The 25,860-nt window shown below is 36.9% G+C and overlaps 4 protein-coding genes across 6 annotated transcripts; 2 read left to right on the top strand and 2 right to left on the bottom strand.

Moving 5' to 3' along the window:
- Positions 1 to 1,811: 1,811 nt before the first annotated feature.
- Positions 1,812 to 7,450, bottom strand: LOC129414195 (4-trimethylaminobutyraldehyde dehydrogenase A). Of its 3 annotated transcripts, none has more exons than XM_055168158.2 (12): positions 7,299 to 7,450; positions 6,773 to 6,944; positions 6,062 to 6,207; positions 5,589 to 5,718; positions 4,441 to 4,575; positions 4,061 to 4,257; positions 3,818 to 3,958; positions 3,484 to 3,672; positions 3,285 to 3,372; positions 2,876 to 3,017; positions 2,654 to 2,766; positions 1,812 to 2,521 (listed from the first exon to the last, which is right to left on the bottom strand). In XM_055168158.2, the coding sequence occupies exons 2-12, from the start codon at positions 6,921 to 6,923 to the stop codon at positions 2,427 to 2,429; spliced, it is 1,527 nt and encodes a 508-aa protein (XP_055024133.2). In that variant the 5' UTR covers positions 6,924 to 6,944; positions 7,299 to 7,450; the 3' UTR covers positions 1,812 to 2,426. The 3 variants fall into 3 exon arrangements, with proteins under 3 accessions (XP_055024133.2, XP_055024132.2, XP_055024135.2); XM_055168157.2 differs by having other exon boundaries at positions 6,773 to 6,941; positions 7,299 to 7,444; XM_055168160.2 differs by having other exon boundaries at positions 6,773 to 6,929; positions 7,299 to 7,431.
- A 725-nt stretch (positions 7,451 to 8,175) lies between these two features.
- Positions 8,176 to 10,415, bottom strand: tmco1 (transmembrane and coiled-coil domains 1). Its single transcript, XM_073867928.1, has 7 exons — positions 10,222 to 10,415; positions 9,984 to 10,061; positions 9,835 to 9,894; positions 9,716 to 9,762; positions 9,560 to 9,620; positions 9,299 to 9,450; positions 8,176 to 9,109 (listed from the first exon to the last, which is right to left on the bottom strand). The coding sequence occupies exons 1-7, from the start codon at positions 10,289 to 10,291 to the stop codon at positions 9,011 to 9,013; spliced, it is 567 nt and encodes a 188-aa protein (XP_073724029.1). The 5' UTR covers positions 10,292 to 10,415; the 3' UTR covers positions 8,176 to 9,010.
- Positions 10,416 to 11,673: 1,258 nt separating this feature from the next.
- Positions 11,674 to 22,146, top strand: uck2a (uridine-cytidine kinase 2a). The gene is made up of 7 exons (XM_055168173.2): positions 11,674 to 11,876; positions 15,694 to 15,853; positions 16,177 to 16,273; positions 16,400 to 16,542; positions 16,702 to 16,799; positions 17,938 to 17,986; positions 20,095 to 22,146. The coding sequence occupies exons 1-7, from the start codon at positions 11,757 to 11,759 to the stop codon at positions 20,229 to 20,231; spliced, it is 804 nt and encodes a 267-aa protein (XP_055024148.1). The 5' UTR covers positions 11,674 to 11,756; the 3' UTR covers positions 20,232 to 22,146.
- A 1,665-nt stretch (positions 22,147 to 23,811) lies between these two features.
- Positions 23,812 to 25,239, top strand: magoh (mago homolog, exon junction complex subunit). The gene is made up of 5 exons (XM_073867929.1): positions 23,812 to 24,040; positions 24,368 to 24,416; positions 24,492 to 24,602; positions 24,699 to 24,781; positions 25,018 to 25,239. The coding sequence occupies exons 1-5, from the start codon at positions 23,940 to 23,942 to the stop codon at positions 25,115 to 25,117; spliced, it is 444 nt and encodes a 147-aa protein (XP_073724030.1). The 5' UTR covers positions 23,812 to 23,939; the 3' UTR covers positions 25,118 to 25,239.
- Positions 25,240 to 25,860: the final 621 nt, after the last annotated feature.

Below are 25,860 nucleotides of genomic sequence, written 5' to 3'. Positions count from 1 at the left end.
CGGCGTTTGCTGGATGGTGTGTTGATGAGCACCATTACAAATGGTTGTTCCTCCTTCAGAACAGCTTGTGCTTTTTTCTTAGTTTTGCTCACAATTGTGGGTGTTATAACAATAACAACTCCTCCTTGCATTACAGGTTTTCTTTATTCAATTAAGTACTTAGTCACTCTTATTTATTAATTTAGTTTATTGCACCACTAAACCCTTCCTGATGCAATGGGTTGTGGGTAACATCAGCTGTAAGTATGGAGAAAGATATGTAATATTAACCTGGGGCATGGATCAGCACTTCGTTTTTTTTTTTACCCGAAATAGTACAGACCTTTGCCCAAATGGTCTACTCATGTTACAATTTGTGAGTCGGGACACTATTTTTTACAGTCTATGGTCGGGACACACTAATTCTAGAAAGAGGATAGTTTGCAAAAAGGAAATGACACAGAAATGCACATGCTCACCCTTACGCACTGAATGTGTGTGTTTAAGTGTAAACGATACAAATCATTCCAGTTGCAGGTTCGTATATTGGCTCAAGGTTCTTCTTTGTTTTGGCTTCAATTGCGCTCCTCCCCAAAAAGCCCCCCCCCCCCCATATACCATATTTTTATAGGCCTATTTAATTATTTGTAACACTTTACAACACTTTTTATTTGTAAACATTAGTTAATGTATTAACTAACATGAACTAACCACGAGCAGTATGTGTTACTGTATTGTTAATCTTTGTTAACATTAGTTAACAAATTACTTGCTCTAGATTCAAGGAGATTAACAACATTCGTTTTATGTTATACTATGGGGCTGCTGAATGCTTTATTCTAATTTGTTGAAAAATGTTCCATGGGTGTTGATTATTTTTCAATAACCGCACATCTAACCTTTAAAATGTATTTAAAATAGGCACCAGAGCAATATTTTTGGTAACCGTGGTATAAGCTGAATAATTGACCACGGTCCTTTGAATTATTCGAAAATAATCCACATCCGCAGTATAACCACCTTGAATGTGCATTATTTTTTATATTTCAACGACCTGTCATCAATTACTACTTTTCAATAGACTCTTGTTAACACGTTAACATTTAACCTAAACCTAATATTTGAAGTTAACATTAGCCCCCAACATACTAACAGCAACAATTATACATGATGTAACACGGTACACAAGTTACGTTTCTAACACTACTTAGAATAAATTTGAAGAGCACCCATTTCATTGCTAAAAACAACGTTTTTGTGTATTTGGTATAATAGAATGTGTTTGCGTGGTTTATGGTTAAAAACACATTATTTTCCACACATCGTACATTTTTTTTGTAGCTCCAGATTTCACCAATGGGGAATAACAACACTTCTGTTGCCGCGCACATTGGGGCAACAGAAGTGTGGTGTTATTATTCTCCATTGGTTCTAACGTGTTAGCAACTCAGAAAGTTTATTAAAACGGTTTCCCAGCATCAAAATGTCTGGTTGTTGCGTTTGGTTGTGGTATGTATCTGGCAACAATATTTTTGGCCATCTGCTAACGTCTTCTATCCACTCCACTATAGTAGCCTACACGGATCTGGTAGCTGTGTTGAAAAAGTTGATAGTCAACTTTTTTAAATAACTTTCTCTGTCTGTGTTGCTTCACTGTTGATTCTTGCCATACTTCCGTTGCCTAAATGCATTAACAAACTTTGTGTTTATTTTAATTTAGTTAAACAATTAATTTTGTTTACAATTAAAACGCCCATAAATTCAAAACTGTAGAATACATAACTAATTTCAGAAATGCACAATTTAGTTAAAAGTAAGGAGAAACAAAAATAGGCATTTTTTCTTGGAACTCCAAGGGCTTTTATTTGAAATGCTACAAACTTGTAAATCACTTAACCAGACAAATGCAAAGTCTTTTTGTGCTGGAAAGTAGGAAAAGAGCGAAAGTTAAACAAACAAACAAATCTAGGACCAACAATTAGTGTTAATACTTCCTACAAAGTGCTGTCTAATGTATGATTATCAGTAGAAAGACTGGAAGGCACTTGCTTTCGTTCTAATTAATTTAGCTATTAACTAGTCTGAATTAATCTAGCTAGTTTTGAATACTACATGACACTGTTTGTCAAATGCATATGTTTGGAAAATACATAGTTGTTAAACAGTTAATATACTGTTAGTGTTTCCACGTGTTGGGAATGGCAACAGAGAACACAAATGTTGCGTAAGGACTACTTAAGTTTAGAAAAACAACAACTACAACAACAAGTCAGTTCCTATGCTTGGCAGCTTTCCATATATGTGTATCTTTGACTTAATGGCACATTTTAATGGCAATTCCAAATGTACTTAGGATATTGTCACCAACTTAACGGAGAAATTTTTGATCTGAACACTGTAAAAATCACATTTTCATTGGAAGTGTTAATGGTTAATCCCACAATTGCTTAAAAGAGGCTTTCCACGTCTCCCATTTCCACCACAACAGTCTTCAGCTGAGAGAAGTATTCAATGGTCACTTGCCCGTTCTCCCTTCCGAAACCTAAAAGGAAAGCAGATGTGTTGGATTTTGGGAAATATACTTGTTTGTCCTGAGAAATATTCACTGACATTTACAGCATTCCTGCAAATGAAAAATTTATGTTTGTCTCAATAAATGTAATGTTTTTAGTACCTGACATCTTGTAGCCTCCAAAAGGAACCTCGATTGGACCAACATTGTAGTTGTTGATGTAGCAAGTTCCTGCTTCAAGGTTCGCAGCCACTCTGTGTGCACGAGCTATATCCCTAAATACAAAAATACAGTAGAATGTTAAATCTATAAATTCAATTGAACCACCTGTCTGTGCAACTATTTTAAATGTGTTTATCTCATATGTATATGCAGTAAGGTTACCTGGTGAAGACTCCAGATGCCAACCCAAAGGTTGTGTTGTTAGCTCTTTGAAGGACCTCTTCCTCTGTGTCAAAAGGCAAAACGGACATCACAGGGCCAAAGATCTCCTCCCTCACACAAGTCATGTCATCCTTAAGGTTATCTGTGTGTAGTGGCAGAAAAAAATGCTTTAAACAATATTTTAGATCATCTATGTGCTGGTGGTGTACTAAATACTGGCTGTAATGTAACCTAAAGGCTGTTGGGAAATAAAAGGGTTGGGTCTCTGTTTCTATAGCACACATCAACAGAGTAAATACAACTGCACTTGTCAAACCAGTTTAAAGGGTTAAAAAACATTTCAAATTAATTAAAATAAAATTGCATCATGTGCAATTTAGAAGACACAAACATATTAAAGTTCTCTCACCCAGCACACATGGAGACACAAAGTATCCGTCTTTCAGTTTCGGATCACTGGGAACAAATCGCTCTCCACCACACAAAACCTTTGCACCCTAAAATAAATGTATTTATCAATTAAATTAACAGTATGTTCATTCAAAAAAAAAAAAACACATGACATATACTGACTAAAAGAAAGTAGTCAAACAGATATTCTGCAGTACCTGTTCTTTAGCTTGGCTTATGAAACCCAACACTTTTTCCATGTGAGGTTTGCTAATAACAGCACCCATTTGTGTCTCGCTTTGCAAGGGATTACCAACAGTAAGAGCCTTGGCCTTTTTCACCACTGCTTCCAAAAACTGGGGCACTATCTCCCTTTGCACAAACACACGTGTGCCATTGCAGCACACCTGGGGTAATATTAGAACAAATTATGTTATTATCTTTGAAAGGAGAGGTATTCTTTACCAATGCTTTTTTTAATCAACCTAAGGTTGCATATAACAATATGTATCCTTTGATTCATATTATTGGAAATGGTCACATTCATTTCACCTCTCCCTGGTTGAGAAAGTTGGCCATGAGGGCACCTTTGACTGCATTATCCAGTTCACAGTCTTTAAAGATGATAAGAGGTGACTTCCCTCCAAGCTCTAGAGTCACCGGCTTCACACCCTTGGCTGCCATTTCCATAACCTTTAAAGTAAGAGATTTAAAAAAAACACAAACAAGTATGCATTTTAAATGTAATGCTTGCATTTTGATCATTTGAGGTCAATATGCTTTACTATACTGTACCTTCTTTCCTGTGGGCACACTGCCAGTAAAAGACACTTTAGCCACTGTTGGATGGTGACACAACAGTGATCCAGTCTCAGCTCCTCCTTGTACCACATTAAAGAGTCCTTCGGGGACACCGGCCTCTTTATAGATCTCCGCCAAAATGACTGCTGTCACTGGGGTCATTGGAGATGGTTTGAACACCATGGCATTGCCTAAATGGAGGCCATAGGCAAGAGAGAAAACATACTTAGCGATTATTGCACAGAAAAAAGGAAAAATGTGAAAGTATTCCAAAAATGTGTTTAATACTTTTATAAAACAAAGCACCACATGTGGAGATGGTTTGTAGAACAAAGATGAGCAACTAAATTACAAATACATAAAACTACTCATACCACAGGCCAATGCTGGAGCTGACTTCCAGGCAGCCATCGAAAAGGGATAATTCCAGGCTCCTATGCCAACACAAACACCCAATGGCTCCCTTCGGGTATAAGCAAAACATCCTTCTGGAAGTTGTATGTGCTGGCCTGAGGACACGAAGGTTATAAGACATAACTTACAGCATATTTTTTTGAGAATGACAGAAGTTAACCAGCATGGCTAAATAAAGACGTTCCTGTAAGTCAAAATCAAATTTATTGTCAATTCTGCTGAATGTATAAAACATACAGAGTATCTAAATGACATTCTCTCGACCCCACAGTGTACAACATTTCACAAAAACAAGAAAAGAGACATTGTGGCACATAAAAGTACAGTATATATATTCTCAGTATATTTGCATAGTGCAAACAGTGTGCAGATTTGATAGCAGCTTCCTAACCGTTTAGTGGATAAAGCTGTTTTTCAGTCTTGTGGTTCGGCCTGGAGGCTCCAGAACATCAGAAGACTAAAGACGCAGTGTGAGGGGTGGGTGGGGTTGCCCACTATATTGAGTACTTTCTGGGTTAATCTGTTATTGTACATGTCCAGATAAGAAGGGAGTGTGGCACCAATGCTTTTTCCCTATAGACCCCTTCAAGGTTTGTAAACATTGAATGACTATCGGGTGCGTGCGCAGCATGGGGTCAAACTGTTCATACCATTTAGGCTTTCTATTTTAATCTAACAGGGCTGAAAAATGACGACTTACCTGAAATGAAGTCAGCACTACAAACACAAGCCTCTTTGATCTTTGCATTGTTCCAGTCTGCACGTTAATTGCTTGCAGCCGCAGATGTTGTATTTTTTGTTTTTGAGATTCTGCAGGAATCCCGAAAAACTTAACGGCAGACCTGGTGCGTTTTTCAAAGCCCACGACACAAGTAGGCATTTTTGACGATACCGAATAGCACGCAACTCAATCTGCTGTAATGACTTTTCTGACTGCGCAGTGGGAACTGCCTGTGACGTGAACTGTGAAGGGGGCAATAGTGGACCATGTCTGAGCCACGAATTAAATTGTCAGAATTTATATTTTCGAAATGCACTGCACGTAACTTTAGATAAAAGTGTCTTCCAAATGTGTGAATGTAAGTCGATATGGTTTACACAACCCTACCTGACAATGTGGGGGCAATGCCAGCATAGTACTCAATACTCTGTGCTGCAAATTCAACATCCATCTCAGCCTCCGTGATGGATTTGCCATTGTTGATCACTTCCACTTTTGCAATTGCATCTCTGTGCACCTGTGCATGAAATAATCATATTAATCTGTATAATAACATCTATCATACAGTAAATGACAGCATAGATGTTAACATACCTGTATGCATAGATGCATAAATGTGTATATTTTACAGTCTAAATGGTGATGAGGCTTTGGATAAAAGTGTCTGGCAACTGCATAAATTTAATGAAACTAAATGAATGTAGATAGTAAACTTTTTGGAGACATTAAACGTGCCATGGTAATTCTGTCAATTTTTGCTATAGATAAGACTACAATTTTATTGACCTTCTAAATACATGTAAGATTCTTCGTCTTGATTATATGTTCTTTAAAAAAGTGCCATGCATTAATATATTTACTCTAATAATCCTGGCAGCCTCACGCATGATCTGGGCTCTTTCCATCCCAGACCGTTTGCGCCATTGCAGGTATGCAGAATGAGCATTTTTAATGGCCTGGTCTACCTCCTCCTCTACACAGGGAATCAAATCACACAACACACGACCTGGCAACAGAACAGAGGATGAATGAATTGGATGTACAGTATTCATGCATTACTAAAGTTTTATAACTGTTTCCGTGTATTACTTCTAGAATTATGAGTCTAGTAAATCAATAACTTATAACAGTTAGAGGTCAAAAGTAATGCTGCATTTCAGTTTGTCTACTTACACAATATCTTAACAGTCTACACAGTATTATTGAGAAAGTATATATTTTAGTGCATACCAAGAGCATGAAAGTAGTGGTTCATCATATTAACATGTTATGGAAGTTTGATGCACATTGTGGGTGTTAACAATCACACCAAAATACAACCCCTCCTTGCATTTAAGGTTTTCTTCATTCCTTATGTAACGTTTACTATAACTTATTTTATTAATTCAGTGTAACATCACTGAACTCCTTTTGCAATGGGTAATACCACAGATTCTGTATGGTATGCTGCAATTTCATGCTCCCCTAAAAGGAGTTTTTGCAGGGTGGGATGTCTGCACTCATAGAAGTGCAGAAATGCACGTACACCCGCCAATGCACGGAACATTTAGTGTAAATAACACATATCATACCAGTTGCAGGTTCGTATACTGGCTCGGGGTTCTTTGTTTGCTTAGGCTTCACTCTCGCTCCTCCCCAGAAATTCAGCGGCTCCTTTATCACCAAAGTGCCCACCGACAAGTTCTGAAACTCGGGCAGCGACAGGAGCGGTTGTTGAGCCATTCTGGTCTGGAAGGGAACCTATTGTGGAAATTTGTGTTGCTCGGTCAAGGCATGTAATTTTTTATAAACAAAGCAAGCGCACAGAGTTAAAAGGAATGTTCGACTTCATTCGGCGCAGCAGACCGTTCGGCGCATGACATCAAAACACCGCGAGAGCGTCTAGAAACAGGTCTATTTGAATAGCTATCGCGATAGAGCAATGTCACACGCCGGCATGACTGCGCAGCGCGCTATATGCGCGTTCAGGGTCATTTCCGCGCTACCGAGTGGAAACGCCTCACAAAAGTTGTATGCATAGTATGTGCAAAAGTTTTATCAGCAGTGCATGCAATGGTGAAATAATGCAGTGAACAGTCGTGTATGCAAGTTTCGTACCTTTTCAACGAAAGCCGAAGACAGGGTGCAAAGTGCAGACTGACTGTTTTTCCAGCCGTGTGGTGGTGAAAGAAGACCGTCTGCGCAACTGTCTCTGGATTTAAAGCAGATTGTTGCTCAAACTGATCATGTGACTCAGTTACATAATATGGGTGGGACGATATGTGAATGTTTCTTTAAAAAATAACTGGCCATATTTCTGTCTGAGTTCAACACTTTGGCTGTTGTTTTACATGGAGACATAAATTGCGCAACACACTGAACTCTTCAACTGTGTGCATAATTTTCACTCCTGCACGAACGTTTCTGTGGTAAACTGAATCTGTAAAATCGATGTTGTCTTACATTTTTCTCACTCCCCACAGAACTAGGCCTTATAAGGACATTTAATTAGTTTTTTATAAACAAACCTTACAAAAACAATACTTGTGTGAATCTTGATACCAAACAATGGCACTGCTATATTTTAGGTTATGGTAGTACAAGGTGTTTTTAAATTAAGGCAGCTCAAAATTTTAGTCTGGGTCTAACATAAGCCCTGTCCTGAAAACCGCCCCTATGAAATATATTGTATTTTTAGTTTAACTTGCTTAATTTAAACCTATGTCCAGGTCATCTGGAGGTCCCATTGTTGAAAAACACTTTACTAGGGACATAAAGCAATATAAATTGTAAGGGCGTGTTTTGCTCTTCTAGAAAGTGCTTTTCAGTCCTGTCAATACTTGTTTGATTCTCTATTTTACTTCTGTCAATACATTAAGTTTATATACTGCATTGACTTTATCCTTGCATTTGGCAGTACAAATATAAACCTAAATATTTTGTCTGCAGTGAGTAAACATCTATGAACTACTTGAACAATACACAAGGCTGCATGTTAATATAAGCTATTTATTGTACAGAACTATAACATGAAATGTAAAGCAACAAAAACCAGCCAAACAAGTTCACAATTTTTGGCATTTAGTCATTTTGTTCTGTTGCAGTTTGTTGTACATAAACCCTTTACTGTATACCAGCAATACAAAATAAACTTTATAATGTGGGATAATGGGGGATATGCAGGGCTAAAACGTAATACTTTACTCCAAATTGCAAAACAATGAATAGCCCTTTCTTGCATACTTAATCAGTGATATTTAAAACAAAGACTACAGAAAAACAAAATGTAAGGTCACAAAAGTAATTTATGTCACATAAATAAAAGATTACATACACAATACAGAACATAGAAACATATCCTAAATATTCAGGGGTCAAATATTCATTATTTTATTTGTCACTATAAGAAATGAATCAATCATATATCTCAGCCTAATATGAATTAATATAGCTTAAAGATAATCATAAAATTATATTAGTTAGAGAAAGAGGTAAGAAACCTTTTTCAAACCTTTGAGCAATCAAAATTTTGCAATTATGGATATGCATATGCAAATAAAAATGTACATAAATGCTGATGACTGAATTCACATTTATAATTACATCTGCTAACTGAAGATTTTCTGTTAAAAATCTGACTACATATAAGTTACAAACACATTCTTTAACTCAAAAAAACTCAAAAAAAAAAAGAAAAAAAGTTAGCCGTCTTCTGTGGTCACCACATGTAGCTGCACCTGATTAACACACTTTCACCGTACGTGTTTCCTTTACATAACGTACAGCACATGGCCTCTTATTATGTATGAATCTCACTATTTTACACATGTTCACGAAAACTTGGCAGCTTGTGGAGGAGGTCCTAAAAATCCACCAGCTTGTTTAGTGGCGGCACGTGAGGGAGCAAGACCCAGCATCTTCTGGATATTCTGAGGAGATCCAAGTATTCAGAGGTAAAAGTTAAAACATGCATAAAACCGCAAATTGTAACTCTTTTCAGATGAAAATTTAGATTTGGCCATAACATTATGTTTATAGACCAAATAAATGCAATCATTTTACTTTGTATCCCATTTTCAGGCTTGTGGGGTTAATATGACATAACAGATAGACCTTACCTGTCTAATTGACATGGTGCACAAGATGTAGAGGAAGATGAAAGAACAGTCAGTGTAATCTTCACCAAGGAGATTACGGTGCGAGAGGCCTTGGATGTAAGACAAAGGGACGAAAGGAAGTTTGGCCACAACACGACCATCGAAGATGGAATGACAAACATAGAAACAATCTCTTTAGCGCAAAGCAATTTCGTGTGTTATTAATTTTACATTTATAATAAAAGCCCATTTGCAAAATGTATATTCATACATACATGGAGTTAAACATGCCCATCAACGCTGTGAAGCAAAAGCCAATGGCAAACATGGACTTCATCCGTACCTGCAATTATAAGTATCTTTAATAAACTGTAATTTTTTGCAATGTAAATGAAATAAAAAAAATAACATTTGATATAAATTTGAACTTTATAATACCATAGACAGGTCTCTGTTATTGTTCTTGAGTTTCTCTTCTTGTCTCTCTGTTGAATGCAATATTATTAGTCAATTTAGTGATTATAGTAACAATAATAATAATAATTTTAATGTCTCACCAATTTTTTTCTTCTGCTGACGCCCTGCTGATTCTGTAATTGTCTCCTTCTTTTTCTCCACTAAAATAAAGTTGCACATTTTCAAAAAAAAAAACGATCACATGGATTTAGTAGTTCCTAAATACACATGCTTGATTTATATAACTTACGTTTTTTACTTTGCTTTTCAACCTCGGCCTTTAATCTTTTGTACTTATCTGTACGGTACACCAGAACCCATGTTATTCCTGAAAAATAAAAAATAAAAGCAACCCGTTATCTACAACTTGAAAATAGCATAGAGCCAATGAATGTGTCATCTGTTTGCTGAGCTAAGTACATTTTCGAGAAACGGCAAGCTGTTTCTGTCAGGTAAGTTAAAGCTTATGAACGACGTCGTTTACTTACCTTCCGCTAATAATGCTGTACAAATAGATATAAACACAATCAGAATTGTATCTGCAAACATCGTGCTCATTTTGCAGGCTGGTAATATAGTATGATTATGTGTCAAATCTCTATAATACTGCAGTTAACACACTACCCCCTAGTAGTAAGTAGGAGCAGCGTCAGCATTAGGTTAATGACGTCATGAACATGCGCCTGAGTTCCTCGTGAGTGCTAAATGTGGTTGTGATATGAACTCGCGACTCCATTTCTCCCACTAGTGGCAGTAACCCAGTATTATCTTATTTCTTACAAAGGACAGCTGAACATACATGCATACATTTTACATGAAGAGAACCTGCGCTACGCGATGCTAAAGATATATGCTAAATATCTGAAGTAGCGATTACTACATAAGTGATTTCTCTTTGTTTTTGAAAGAAAAGTCAACCATAAGGTTATTTAATTGTAACAGTTTTTGTTGTAACATGTTTTTGAAAGCTCATATTTATATAAGTAGAGTCGTCTTGTTTAAATAGTTTATTTTATGAAAAAAATATCTTTAAGTGTATTGTTAATTGTTAGACAATTTTGACTTTATTAAAAGACATGCAGGTTTGTGTGGTTGTTTAGGGTTTTTAAAATATCTAAAAAGTTTTATATAACCCAGTATTTTTAAACTAAAGTTTTGCCAACAATATCAGTGGCATTTAAATTGAAAAATTATCAGTCTATGACCAATATTACAGAGAGCTGGCCCTAAAAAAACTGGAGCTGCTGTTCAGGTCAGTTTGGGGCAAGGGGTGTTATCTTTCAGTTTATTTAAAGAGCTAAATAAGTTAGACTGGGAAGTTTGCTGGGAATCTGATTTGTGAAATGGTCTGAGTCTGACAACAATGACATGATTTTACTGATTTTTATCAGGCTTTAGCAAGGCTGTTCATAATAATAATTTAAACATTATTGTTTTGGGTGTGCTTTAAAATATGCTTGAATCATACAGAATTTATACAGGCTTCAAACACTAGTTAAACAACAATTTAGGACATAAAGTCTGTTTTGTTGACAACTGTAAAACAATACATAAGTGACAGTAAGAAACTTTACTGACCTCTGTCTGTAGCACTTGAGTTAATACAAGGAATATGGAAAATAATAATAATTTACCAACCACTACCTGCATAAATTTATATAGGCCTATACATTTTACACATTTTTTTATTAGTTTTACAATTAGTAATTACATCAACTGAGGTTGTCAACTATTTAAAAATAAAATAAAAATATTAAAATGTTCAGTAGTATGTGTTTTTGTGTTGGGAAAGTACATACTGCTGAGTGCAGAAGAAGAGAGTATGCACATACTGGGACATACTAATGTGAAACGGAGGTGAAGACCGTATCCTGATCGTAAGACCGTAAGGGTGTTATGCGATCTTCCAAACAGCAGGGGGCGCTAAGAATGCGGGTCTCTTGGCGGGGGTCTGTAGCTGCAGGCTCCGAGTCTGCAGCTTCATACTACTCGAGCTCAGTGTGGGCACCCTTTTTTACAGTCTATGGTGGGCACTGACAGCATGGCAGGAGAAAGCGAGAGCAAGTTGGACAATCAAGCCGAGAATGATGTTCTCAGGCAACCGTTCCTCATCGGGGTAGCCGGCGGCACTGCCAGCGGCAAGGTTGGCATTCTGGTTTACCTAATGTGTATATTAGGGGATATTAACAGATTGTTTAGTTGTGTTTGTCTGAAATGCGCGCACACTTGGTCGCGTGGCTCATTGTCACACGAAATAATCAAGGTGTTGTTTACATATTTTTAATGATCCCATATAGTTTAACATCTTTAATAATAAAATGGGCAAATTTACTTTAAATTTATGTGGTTCAATTCGCATGCACAATAAGGTTTAATATTACACAATATACAACAAATACACTATGATAGTATTTTAAAGCTGTTAGATATGTACAGGGAAAATCAAGTAAGCACTTTTGTAGTTTATATATTTTAAAATAAAGCTTTTGATCTGATTCTCTGCTTAGACAACCCACCCATGCCCAATCGCGTACACTGCGATGGTGACTTGCCAACTAATTAATAAGCACTTTATCAATATGTTTATTCCAATATGAAATACTTTTAATGGATACATTAGAAAAACGTCACAGCATTGTTATGAATCAGGTGTTATTATGTGATTAATTGTCGAGGCGACACATTGTTACGATTCTCTTTGTTAGGAACATCGACTTGATAACTCGCGCCGGTTGAAATCTGACATTCCTTCAGATTCATTCAAACCCCATCAGCTTTTGACGCCTTAAGTATAGCTTTTAGCAAAACATACAAAGCGTTGGGAAGATTTTGCTGTTATATTTGGATAAACCTTTCGTCCGAGCCTGAGGTTTTCACGTTGTCGGATGTCGTCTGGTATCATATCCGTTATCCTAGCAGGCAGGGTCTCTTTGTTTCACGCGATGACTGTTTGTGGTAAAATCAGAGACTGATATAAATGGATTTATTTGTATTTAACATTTAAAGCCGAGAAACTAGTGAATTTGGGTTATCTAAAGGTAAAATCGCTGAGCTTTGTTGGCTAACGTTATTGAGGTCAGCAGCGGCACATACGTGCGTCGTAGGCTTGCGTCATGCGTCAAAACAGTTTCTTATTGACGCACGGTTGCATTTGGACTTGTTTTTGTTTTGTAAACATTTGTGGGGCACATCTTTTCTCTGTTAAAAAATATGTCCGTAATATATAGTGGTTTTTGAATGAATAATAGTTTCAAAACATATTTCAATGCTATTTAAAATTATTTAGGCTCTTTTGTCAGATTTCATTTGTTTATCTTCAAACCCAAGTGTGTATTGTAAAGTTTTCTGTAGTTTATGGTTTATTTCCTGAGTACTGATATCTCCAAGCTGTCAGGTGCACAAGTGCCTCTCCACCACACACACTGCATGGGAAATGTGTTGTCTCAACTTAATCTTTGGCTGTTCTCACTGAATCAGTTTGTTATCATTTTTGTGGAAACTTCCCTCCTGAATGTTTTGTCCACTGCTTTATTATGACTTTAATGTATTGACTTCAGTGTACTGTTTTAAGGACAGCAATTTTATTGACATTCTGCGCTCTGGTTGAAACTGCTTTACCAAGTGCAAGCTTGTAGTTTCCAAGGTTGTGGTTTCAGTCTCCTTGTGTAGGGTTTTATGAGTTTTCCCATTCGCTACATTTTGATTAATCAAAGGTAAACAATTGTATTTATAGACCCCTTCAAGGTTTGTAAACATTGAATTACTATCGGGTGCGTGCGCAGCATGGGGTCAAACTGTTCATACCATTTAGGCTTTCTAGTTAAATCTAACAGGGCTGAAAAATGATGACTTACCTCAAATGAAATGAGCACTACAGACACAAGCCTCTTTGATATTTGCATTGTTCCAGTCTGCACATTAATTGCTTGCAGCCGCAGATGTTGTATTTTTTGTTTTTGAGATTCTGCATGAATCGCGAAAACTTAAAGTGCAGTGTGTAATTTTTAAAAGGGTCTCTTGACAGAAATGCAAAATAATAAACAAAACTATATTATCAGGAGTGTATAAAGACCTTTTTATAATGAATCGTTATTTTTTATTACCTTAGAATGAGACGTTTTTATCTACATACACCGAGGGTCCCCTTACATGGAAGTCGCCATTTTGTGCCACCATGTTTCTACAGAAGCCCTTAATGGACAAACATTTTTTACAAAGATTTCTCTGTCGATGACATGTTTTTCCGGTGGCGGCTATTGTAGCTTCTCTATGCATTTCAAAAGCGAAGGGTGAGCAGTGGACTGAACCGATGGTTGCAATTCGCAACCTCACCACTAGATGCTGCTAAAATTTACACACTGCACCTTTAACGGAAGACCTGGTGCGATTTTCACGGCCCACGACGTAAGTAGGCATTTTTGACGATACCGAATAATACGCAACTCAATCTGCTGTAATGGCTTTTCTGACCCCGACATGCGCAGTGGGAACCGCCTGTGACGTGAACCATGAAGGGGTCTATATGCCTACAGGTGATGAGTTATGCCGAAAGTATACTAGAGACGTCCGCGTAGCTGGCCACGGACCCTCTTGATGACGAAAATGACGTCTGGTCTTGCATTTGATTGCTCTCTATTGGTGTGTAAATTTGTCTTTGCAATGATGATTTAAACTGTTTAGATGGTTGTCATAGCATGGTAAGGTAATTCATTTTGTGACTTACATGCATAGTTTGTATATTAATGAACCCTTACCAAATAAAACTTGTCAAAGAGCATTATTGTATAGTTCTATCAAAATTTTGACCTCATGTTGGTGCAAACCTATTCTATGCTTGTAGATGACCTTCGAATATAAAGCACAAGTCACATAGAGTGTTTTAATTTTTTGCTTGCTGGACTTGTCCTATCTTGCCCCATAGGTGTTTTGAGAATAGATCAGCCTATCTATCAGACATTAAAATGCAGACGGATGCAGAATTCTCATGCATTAGTGAAAAAGCAAGCAAGCAGCTGTGCATGCTCATGTTGAACATAACTGCTTTAGGTTTGTGGTTTTTTGGAGCGCAGGGTGTCACCTGTGTTTGTGAAAGTAAGCTATAGTGTTCTTTCCTTGTCAGCATAGCAAATTCGTTGAGAGATTGGTTTGTTTGACAAGATAAAGTCTTATGTAATCACAGAGCCAGTTTTGTTATGTAAAGTTCTGTTTTTTTTTTTTTGATGATTTGTATAATGGGTCATTTGCTTTTCCTAAATTTACATGCCTGAGACTGAAAAAGTATGGTATTAAAGATATATCTTAATTTTCTTTCAGTCTATTTCTTACTAACCTTGTCTTTTGGTATCTGTATTTCTGAGGCACTGTAAGTGTGGCTCCATATACAAATTGTTGAATTATGCTTATTGTAATGGTCAAAAACCAAATGTGGGTCTTTTCATACAACTTGCAATATATTCTACTAACAGGCCTACCAGTCTATGTGTAAAAATAAAATGATGCTGACATCTTTCTCAAGTAAAGTAAATTTGCAGCGTAATTCAGCATTACAGCTTTAATTGAAAATTGTCATATTGACTCGCTCTTAATTTTTGGATTATTCTGTAAATACTCATGACATTTATCATTTATTTTATTATATTTTGGCCTTTTAGTATTTTTTTCCTGAAAAAGAACATTTTAGTTCTTTTAGTTATTTAGGTAAAAAATTTGTTGAGTTAACATAGAGTGACTTAAACAGTATCTTAAACAGGTAGACTTTGACTTATACGATTTCTACAGCACCAACATTCCTAGTTCAGTACAGCTTTAACTTATTTAACCTTTATAAAATGAATGCACTGAATTGCTGCACATTTTGTCATCCCCTTGCACAGTTACAAAGTAAATTGTACACTGTATTGGAACTTATTGGAAGTGCACATGCAGAAATCTTTCATGTCCATGTCACTTTTTTATTTTAGTCATCAGTTTGTGAGAAGATCATGGAGCTGCTTGGCCAAAATAAGATCGACCATCATCAGAGGCAGGTGGTCATCCTTAGTCAGGACAGTTTCTACAGGGTACTAACCTCTGAACAGAAGTCCAAGGCTCTTAAAGGACAATTCAACTTTGACCACCCAGGTAATAGAGCCGTAGACATCATTTATTTTTGTAGATTGAGCAACAAAACCATTTACTTTATGGTTTAGAAGTAATCTCTGTGTACAACAACCCAGTCTATTATATTATATTACTCTTTAACATGTCCAGTGTGATAGTAAATGCGTCTGTGTACTTTGGCAGCTGTGTGTGTTTACAGTACATGCTGTTTGACTGACTCAACCACACGTACTGTAAAGCAGCAGTAGTTGTATGGCTTTTTGAATCCCACCACCCGTGGATGAGGCAAGAACAAATGTTCTTCAGCAATAGCGTGTCTCATCCTCTATTTCTCCGTCCCACAGATGCCTTTGATAATGAGCTGATAGTCAAGACCCTGTGCGATATCATGGAGGGAAAAACTGTCCAAATTCCAGTCTATGACTTTGTTACCCATTCAAGGTCAGCTCAGTAAATACGTTTTGGTAGTTAAACAAAAGTATGTTGTGTATGTTTGGACATGTTTAATTTAGTCGCCTCTGTTTGTTCAGGTATTTCCTGATACACTCTTTTATTTTATTTACACAGAAAGGAGGAGACGGTGACGGTATATCCAGCAGATGTGGTTTTATTTGAAGGAATCCTTATGTTTAACTCGCAAGAAATCCGAGATCTGTTTCAGATGAAGCTGTTTGTGGACACGGATGCGGATACGCGGCTGTCACGCAGAGGTGCGTGTGGGCTTTATCGAGATCAGCTGATCTCGAGCAAAATTCAAAGCAGATCCATCCAGTCTGGAAGCAGAGTGGGGGTGAACGTTTTTCACAGTAATTTGATTCATGTCTTTCTTGTACTTCCTTTTTTTTCATGGCCCGCGATTCTACTCGCAGTCCTGAGAGACATCAGTGAGAGAGGTCGTGACCTTGAACAAGTGCTAAGCCAATACATAACATTTGTCAAGCCTGCCTTTGAAGAGTTTTGTCTGCCAGTGAGTTCTTGAACTTTCTACTCCTCTTTTAAATCTGCTTAGAAAAGCGCTACGTTTTATTTTGTACCACCAAGCTTGCTCGTATAACTACTCGTCTTAAATAGGAAAAATGTTGATGTGTTTGGTCACTTCTAACTTTATCTCTGATTGGTACCATTGAATGAATGGGGCTAAGCTAAATGCTATTGAAGTGTCGCAGCGCGCTCCAGCGCTAACGTGCACGCACACAGACAACCTCACCCCATGGCGTCAATATTTGACGCACTTGACCATGCGTCAATATGTTACGCGGAGGGTATACCTTTCGCGTCATTTTTTGACGAACTGGGGACTTCAGTGCTGTTGCGTCTGTTGCGTTCTGTTTCCTATTTTCTTGCCATTTTCGCGTCGGTTTAGGGTTAGATTTACATAATGACATCCCTACCCAAACCTAACTCTAACCCCAACGCCAGGTGACACTTGTCGTACCTAACTCTAACCCCAACGCCAGGTGACAACTGTTTAATTTCGCGTACACTGTTTAATTTTGCGTAATCTAACCCTAAACCGACGCGAAAATGGTAAGAAAATAGGAAAGAGAATGCAACGGACGTGGTGGTGTTGAAGTCCCCAGTTCGTCAAAAAATGACGCGAAAGGTATACCCTCCGCGCAACACATTGACACATGGTCAAGTGCGTCAAATATCGACGCCATGGGATGAGGATGGGTTGACACAGATGATAGAGGGATGTATCAACAATTCTTAGTTAAAGTAATAACATATTTTAATATTGAAAATGAGTAGACTATTCCTTTAAGCAAACAGTATTATAGTTAAACATAGATAGATCACGATGCAATTGATTGCAGTCAGAATAAGCCATTTATTGTTGCAGCACTACTTCTGCCAGAAGTTTTACCCATAATCGCTCTTACAGCAGCACCTCCAGGAAAAAAGTGGATAACCCCATTTCCCAAAAATGTTTTTTTACTCCCATTATATAACATCTTGCCGTTTGCTTTTCAATGAAACAGAAGATATTTTTGAATCTTTTTTTCACAAGGAAGTGTGTAGCCAAATATTTTGCCAGTGGAATGTTGCTCCTGTTTTGTTCCATAAGGGCTTCTTATTTTTTTTTCCGTATTTGTTTTACTCAGACGAAAAAGTATGCTGATGTGATCATTCCAAGGGGAGCTGATAATCTGGGTAAGATTTAAATGTTTTGTTGTTATTAGATTTCCATGTAAGAGAGGACACACACATACTTGAATATGGAGCTGTTTTCAAACAGATTATCGCATACATTTTTTTCTTTAAAGTAGGAGTTTTTTTGATGGTGCCAGACAAGGCCACAATTAAAGTATTGAGAGCATTCCAACATGTTTTGTCTTTCCCTTACTCTTAGTGCTGCTGGTTCAGTTAATTTAACAACAAAACTGAGTGAAACTGGTACTAATCATCTCTACCATGAAGTGAATTTTGTACCAAAAGTAAACAAACACAGTATTTTGCAAATAAAAGCAACATTCTTTGCAAACGTAACTCTGACAATCAGGAAGCGCTTTGCAAATAAATTAAATTAATTTAATAAATTAAATTCCTTATTACAAGTTATGTTTGCAATTCAAACTTCACTTAGAGTGAGGAAGGTGGGTATTTGAACGCCCTGCTGTTTTGCAAGTTCTCCCACTTGGAGATCATGGAGGGGTCTGAGGTTGTCATCGTGGGTCCCTGTCCACTGTGGGAGAGATGATCTAAAAAAACTCCAGAAATCACAATGTATGATTTTTTAAAACTATTTGTATGATAGAGCTGCAAATAAGTATTTGAACACCTGACAAAGTCAATGTTAATATTTGGTACAGTAGCCTTTGTTTGAGGTCAAATGTTTCCTGTAGGTTTGCACACACTGGAGAAGGGATTTTGGCCCACTCCTCCACACAGATCTTCTCTAGATCAGTCAGGTTTCTGGCATGTCACTGAGAAACACGGCGTTTGAGCTCCCTCCAAAGATTCTCTATTGGGTTTAGGTCTGGAGACTGGCTAGGCCACACCAGAACCTTGGTATGCTTCTTACAGAGCCACTCCTTTTTTATTCTGGCTGTGTGCTTCGGGTCATTGTCATGTTGGAAGACCCAACCTTGACCCATCTTCAATGTTCTAATACATTGCCCCGGTCATCCTCTCCTTAATACAGTGCAGTCACCCTGTCCCATGTGCAGAGAAACACCCCCAAAGCATGATGCTACCACCCCCATGCTGGATGGTTCGGATGGTGTTTTTGGGATGGTACTCATCATTCTTCTTCCTTCAAACACTTTTAGTGGAATTATGACCAAAAAGTTATATTTTGGTTTTATCTGACCACATGACTTTCTCCCATGACTCCTCTGGATCATCCAAATGGTCATTGGCAAACTTAAAATGGGCCTGGACATGTGCTGGTTTAAGCAGGGGAACCTTCTGTGCCATGCATGATTTCAAACCATGACGTCTTAGTGTATTATGGAAACAGTGGTCCCAGCTCTTTTCAGGTCATTGACCAGCTCCTCCCGTGTAGTTCTGGGCTGATTTCTCACCTTTCTTAGGATCATTGAGACCCCACGAGGTGAGATCTTGCATGGAGCCCCAGTCTGAGGGAGATTGACATGTTTAGCTTCTTCCATTTTCTAATGATTGCTCCAACAGTGAACCTTTTTTCACTAAGCTGCTTGGCAATTTCCCCGTAGCCCTTTCCAGCCTTGTGAAGGTGTACAATTTTGTCTCTAGTGTCTTTGGACAGCTCTTTGGTCTTGGCCATGTTAGTAGTTGTATTCTTACTGATTGTATGGGGGGGGTGGACAGGTGTCTTTATGCAGTTAATGACCTCAAATCTAATGTAGGATAATAAATGGAGTGGAGGTGGACATTTTAAAGGCAGACTAACAGTTCTTTGAGGGTCAGAATTGTGTTCAAATACTTATTTGCAGCTGTATCATACAAATAAATATTTAAAAATTCATATATTTTGATTTCTGTATTTTTTTAGATTATGTCTCTCACAGTGGACATGCACCTACGATGACAGTTTTTAGACCCCTCCATGATTTCTAAGTGGGAGAACTTGCAAAATAGCAGGGTGTTCAAATACTTATTTTCCTCACTGTATAACCTGCACTAAAGCAAGAAAAACATAAAACATTCATACTTTTTCTGAGAGTTGAAATTGAAATGAAAACGAAGAGAGTCTAATCCACAGGGCTTCCTAGAAAAGTGCATTCAGATTTCATATGTAAACCTCATGTTCACTTCTTTATTTCTCTCTCTTTTTCTAGTCGCCATAAATTTGATAGTGCAGCACATTCAGGATATTCTGAATGGTGGCCTAACCAAACGCTTGAACGGTTGCCTCAATGGTAACAGCACACCTCGTAAACGGCATCCCTCAGAGTCCAGCAGCAGGCCGCACTGACCGGACCTCTTGCAGGAAGTTGTACAAAGAATGTAGAAGGATGCAAAGGGAGCGGATGGACGAATCGAACGATTGGTCGTAAAATGTGTTAATTTGCCAACACTGTATTTAAGACAAAGAATTTCAAAGATTGCCTTTTTTCATACTGCTTCCTAATTTTTGGCTACGCTTGTTGATTGAGAAGTTCTGGGATAGTTAAAGGTCAAAATTCGTTTTCTTCAATATTTATTTCAGTTTATTATTATTATTATTTTTTTGAGAATTAATTGTTGAATAAATGGGGAGAGGGAGGGTATAAATATTTGAAAAATATATGACTTAAAAATAAAGCAATTGAGTTTCACTTATATTATTTTTTAATATTATTGTTAATGTTATTTTATCTCTCTTACCGCTTTTTTTGCAGCTTACGTTTTATCAGCAACCTTTCATTTTGTCATCAATAGTTTTCAGATGCCAAAGACAATGGTGTTTTGAAACCCTTTCTGTTTTCTCTCTTACTTGACAGTCATGTTGTTACCAAGTGTTTTTTATTTTATTTTTTTATACAATGTCGCTTTGAAATCAGTGTTTTTGTCAGAACGATAGCTGTTAATTCCTCCATTTCACTTAAACAATTTAGACAATGTTGCTAATTCACAACAGGCCTCTCAGGGTATATTTATTATAACAGGACTTAACAGGAAAGAGACAAGACGGTATTTGTTAATTTAACTGGACCTATTGGCTCAAATAGTGTTATATTGACTGAATTTACACCTAAAAGTTAATTTGGTGATGAGTTAAAACCATTCATAGATCTTGCTAACTATTGAATTACAGAAGTACTGTTGAGTGGCACGGAGGACAGCCCAACTCAATTCTGGCTTCCTGTAAAAATAAGTGCCAGTCACTGGTTAGGTGTTGACATGTAGTTAATAAAACAAAGCATAGTTGATAATTGAGCAGATTTGCATTGGAGTGTTGATATAAACCATGAGTTAGTTATCAAGGGAATTATGTTCATATACTATGCACTGTACCCTTAACTCTAATGCAATTTTACATTCAGTTTACGACACTCATGTATTAGATTTCTTAAGGGGCATCTGACAAAAAGGCAGTTGGGTGTTTAGGCTACTTGAAAATTGTTTTTTTTTAAACTTTCTAATTTATTAGTCTAATGTTTTTCAAGCGTTGTGACTTTATGGATGCCCATGCAGGTTACCCACTAAATATACACCAAGATGCCATTTATTATTTGACAATTGATTAATTTAGTATTCTTCAACTTTTCCTATTTCAGGTGCTTTGATAAACATACACAGTGCTAATTTTGCAGCTCAATATTTTGTTACAGTTTTTTACCTGTATTGTGAAGGTACAGATAAATCATTTTATTCCACTCTGCTAAAATCATTCAGGGATTTGGGTTGTAAAATACCCAACAATCGACCCAGGGTTTTCATCCAAACAAGAAACCTGACCTTGACTGTACATTGATTCCCTATCGCTTACCTTTGATCTAGAAATCTTTATCATTGTGTAACACACACACATACGGTTAATCATTTGTATAATACTTCTGTTACTAAATTTAAATGTTTTGTACTTCTTGCTTTCTTCTGCATTGCTGCTATGATACATGGTGACTCACTGCTATCCAATGTAAAAAAAATATAATTCGATGTTAATATCTTTTTATTTAGCCCATGTTTTGCTTTGATATGTGAGAAACCTCATTGAAATATGAGATTATTGTATTTAATCATAAATAATTCACAGTCTTTTTTGTGACTTGTGAAAGAAAATGTTACCCCTCTTTGGCCACAGCCCTATAAATCAGTATTTTCTAATGTTTAAAACCATTACAGCAGATTTGGTGCCGTTGTAAGCTTTTGTATATTGAAAATATAAACTTTATTATCATGCTGAATTCCTTTCAAACTGTTTAATGACCTAGCTAAAGGTTTTTGGGTAACACTTTATTTTACGGTGTCTTTGTTACACATGTTACATGTAATTATTATAGTAATAACAGTTAATTATGCATAATTACATGCAACTAATACTAAACCAAACCCTAATCCTAACCCCAACCCTAAAGTAAGTACATGTTGTTGATGATTATTACTTAGTACTTATATAATTACAATGTAACAGTGACGCCTTAAAATAAAGTGTAACCCTTTTTTGTAAGTACTACATTATACACAACACATACCAGAACACAAATCAAAACACACAAGGCTGTCTGAGACCACTCGTTCATTAAAGACGGGCTTGGTTTTATCAGTACAGATTTAAACACCAGCTTTTAAAAATGATGCAATAGTCAACAGCTAAGCCCTTAATACCGTCAAGGTTTCATTATTATCTTTATCTTAACTTGCACACTCTGTGTAATCCTACTTGACTTCAAATGGTGCAGATATATCACGTTGTTACTGTAATGTTTGGGATTATATCTGTTTATCACTGTTTAATATGGAATCAATTAGTTAGCTCCCACACTACTGTTTGTAATTATGGTAAATGACGTCCATAATGTTTATTTGGGAGAGAAATTCCAGTCTGGAACAGTTGAATCTCTTTGTTGCTGAAAACTAAGCTTGTTGCTTTGGGGGTGGATTTCAGAAGTATGGTGTTATGCGTGATGGAACATTATGTTAAACACATTTTTTTCCAATGGCTTTAAATTGTGATGCTTAAGAAGAGGATGGGAAATGTAAAGAAAGCTTAAAGGGATTGTTCACCCAAAAATGAAAATCCTGTCATCATTTACTCACCCTCATGTTGTTCTAAACATGATCGAGTTTCTTAAGTCAAAATAAAGATATCTTAATAATCGATGGCAATTACACATGATGGCACCTATTGACTTTAATAGCAAAAAAAAACAAAAAATGGAAATCAATGGGTACTGTGAACTGTGTGGTATCTTTTTTGTGTTCAACAGACTGAAGAAACTAGTACAGGTTCAGAACAACATGGGAGTGGTAAATTGTGCCAGAATTTTCATTTTTGGGTAAACTGTCCCTTAAGACATACTGACAACAAAATTGTTTTCATTGCATGCTCAAAACATGTTGTTGCACCAAACAGAACTATAATGGCAAGGCTTTAAACAGGTTCTGTGACATTGTGTCAATAATAAGTGTTAATAAAACTTCATCTTATTTCATTCCTGAAGCTGAAGATGGACTTTGTGTCCATGTTGTTTAATTAATAAATCCATAATATCTGAATCATGTTGTAAATGTGTAAACAATTGCAGACAGTTGTATTAAAGTGATGGACAGCAAAGCAAAATAAAAGTTTTTGTACCACCAGAGTTTGTTACATGTATGTTCGATATGCACAGGGTGAAATTAAGACCACCATTAACCCTTAAACAAAAACTTTTTGTGAGAAAAAATATTAAAGGGTCCACTGTGTAATAATTGTTTCAGTAAGCAAAGGTTTTGGCTAGAAGGGATACAGCTATGACCTAAGTCTCGCGATATGTGTTATTTATGGTTAGGGTATCGCGAGATTTCGGTGTTTGCTTTGTCCCTTCTACCCACAACCGCCACAGTGTGTGCGTCAGCATTATGCGAACCGACGTTACAGCGCCCCTTTAGTACGCACGAGATTCCATATTGGTTGTTGAAGCACAGACGGTTCATTGAAGTGTGAGCGTGCGGTAATTTAGACATATAAACGCATACTGTAATAGTATTTACAGATATGTCCACGAGTGACTTCTATTTGAGGTACTATGTTGGCCACAAAGGTAAATTCGGCCACGAATTTCTGGAATTTGAATTCAGACCGGACGGCAAGCTGAGGCGCCAACTTTAGCAAGCTAACATGCTAACAGCTTTTCTATTGATACCCTGCACGCTTTCATGTTTAACCAAAACAGTTTGTACTTTGTTGCGTTTAAAAATAATACATGTTATTTTTACTAACAGTAACGATTTCCAAGTAAAGTTACACAAGTCATAGAACTGCTAACGTTAGTGTTTTGTAACGTTACTGTGATAGTTTGTAGTAAGGAGTGTTTTTACATGTAATAATACAATATTCCAGGATGATCATTAAAGATGTGTAACGTTATAGATCTTATTTTAAACTTTTTATGTATTGTCTGTGTTTTATTCAGGCAAGCTGAGATATGCTAACAACAGTAACTACAAGAACGACGTCATGATCAGAAAAGAGGTAAGATGAAATGCCCGATAACATCACGTTTCTGATATGAGTCAAAAGTTTAATGAAAATTTATTTTTTCTTAAGGCTTATGTTCATAAAAGCGTGATGGAAGAGTTAAAGAGGATCATTGACGACAGTGAAATCACAAAAGAAGATGATGCATTGTGGCCTCCTCCAGACAGGGTCGGCAGACAGGTTTGTGGGAAAGAGAGTTGTTGTTTACTAAATAAAGTCCTTTACTTGCTCATACTTCATAAAACATCCTTAATGATTTTCTCTGTACTTTATAAGGAACTGGAGATTGTCATCGGTGATGAGCACATCTCATTTACAACCTCCAAAATTGGATCTTTAATTGATGTCAACCAGTCCAAGTAAGTATATTTCATATGGGATTAGTAAGTGTATTTCATATGGGATTCCATTAGAGTTAGGCTGTTCTTAGTGCATTACTGATTATTTGAGTATTGTTATGAAATCTGATGGTTTCATTTTTTACTCTCAACTTCGCAATTTCAGTATCACTTTTTAGTCGTTGCATTGTATTGTATTGTAAATGCATTGTAGTGTAAATGTAATAGTGGTAACATACATTGTTGAAATTCTTCAGGGACCCAGAGGGACTCAGAGTTTTCTACTATCTGGTCCAGGATCTGAAATGCCTTGTATTCAGTCTCATTGGCCTCCACTTCAAAATCAAGCCCATCTAACCGTTCATCTGCTTTTACTCTGGCCGGAAATCATATTTTAGTTGCTTTCAACATTTGTACATTGTTTGATGGTTTTTTGTTGTCCTTATTGTTTTTTTAAAATAAAAACTTGTTCTACCGTTGATCCTCGTTATACTTTATTGAAAGTCTTTCTACTGTGGGGGTGTCTAAGGCTACATTCACACTGCAGGCGAAAGTGGCCCATTCAACTTCAAATGTGACCCATATCTGGTTTTCTTCTGACAGTCTGAACAGCACAAATCCAATTTTTTCAAATCCTCCACTGGCCACCTTTATATGTGGTCCTAAATCGGATACATATCTAATGTATTGCAATGTGACTTCAGTCTGAACGACCATGTCGCATTTCATCCGAGTTTATTTCTGCAAACAGGGTGTGCTCCGTCTGACATTGCGTCGTCTTCTGCACATGGGGGTCACTTCAGGGCTGATACAGTTCGGACATGATGGCAGCCGCATTTAAATGATAACGTAATGACAGCGCAAAAAAAATCTGAGCATTAAGCCCTGCAGAGTGAACTAAGCCTGTGATCTCAAAAACCTTGTAAGTCATACATGTGATACAGAAGGTTGTGTACAATAGGTGTGTGATGTTTGTAAACATGCACAAAAGATGTTTAAGATGTTTCAACCTATGAACATTTTAAAGCTTGCTTCTCACTGTGGTATTTACAATCCAATGCTTTTAAAGAAGCCCCAAGGTTTCTTGTCTGTTCCTTTAT

This window comes from Misgurnus anguillicaudatus, chromosome 5 (assembly GCF_027580225.2).
Source record: "Misgurnus anguillicaudatus chromosome 5, ASM2758022v2, whole genome shotgun sequence".
NCBI lineage: Eukaryota > Metazoa > Chordata > Actinopteri > Cypriniformes > Cobitidae > Misgurnus > Misgurnus anguillicaudatus.
The sequence above is the reverse complement of the archived record's forward strand: the minus strand, read 5'-3'. Positions and strand labels throughout refer to the sequence as shown.

Bases quoted from the DNA above. Each gene is read 5' to 3' on its own strand.
- LOC129414195 (XM_055168158.2), bottom strand. From the start codon at position 6,923: ATGGCTCAACAACCGCTCCTGTCGCTGCCCGAGTTTCAGAACTTGTCG. The intron at 5,719-6,061 runs GTAAATATATTA...TTTCATGCACAG, and splicing joins AGGCTGCCAGGATTATTAGA to GTGCACAGAGATGCAATTGC. The intron at 3,673-3,817 runs GTGAAATGAATG...ATATTACCCCAG, and splicing joins ACTTTCTCAACCAGGGAGAG to GTGTGCTGCAATGGCACACG.
- tmco1 (XM_073867928.1), bottom strand. From the start codon at position 10,291: ATGAGCACGATGTTTGCAGATACAATTCTGATTGTGTTTATATCTATT. The intron at 10,062-10,221 runs GTAAGTAAACGA...TTTATTTTTCAG, and splicing joins TACAGCATTATTAGCGGAAG to GAATAACATGGGTTCTGGTG. The intron at 9,895-9,983 runs GTAAGTTATATA...ACTTTATTTTAG, and splicing joins TGAAAAGCAAAGTAAAAAAC to TGGAGAAAAAGAAGGAGACA.
- uck2a (XM_055168173.2), top strand. From the start codon at position 11,757: ATGGTGGGCACTGACAGCATGGCAGGAGAAAGCGAGAGCAAGTTGGAC. The intron at 16,800-17,937 runs GTGAGTTCTTGA...TGTTTTACTCAG, and splicing joins TTGAAGAGTTTTGTCTGCCA to ACGAAAAAGTATGCTGATGT. The intron at 17,987-20,094 runs GTAAGATTTAAA...CTCTTTTTCTAG, and splicing joins AAGGGGAGCTGATAATCTGG to TCGCCATAAATTTGATAGTG.
- magoh (XM_073867929.1), top strand. From the start codon at position 23,940: ATGTCCACGAGTGACTTCTATTTGAGGTACTATGTTGGCCACAAAGGT. The intron at 24,417-24,491 runs GTAAGATGAAAT...TTTTTTCTTAAG, and splicing joins ACGTCATGATCAGAAAAGAG to GCTTATGTTCATAAAAGCGT. The intron at 24,782-25,017 runs GTAAGTATATTT...GAAATTCTTCAG, and splicing joins ATTGATGTCAACCAGTCCAA to GGACCCAGAGGGACTCAGAG.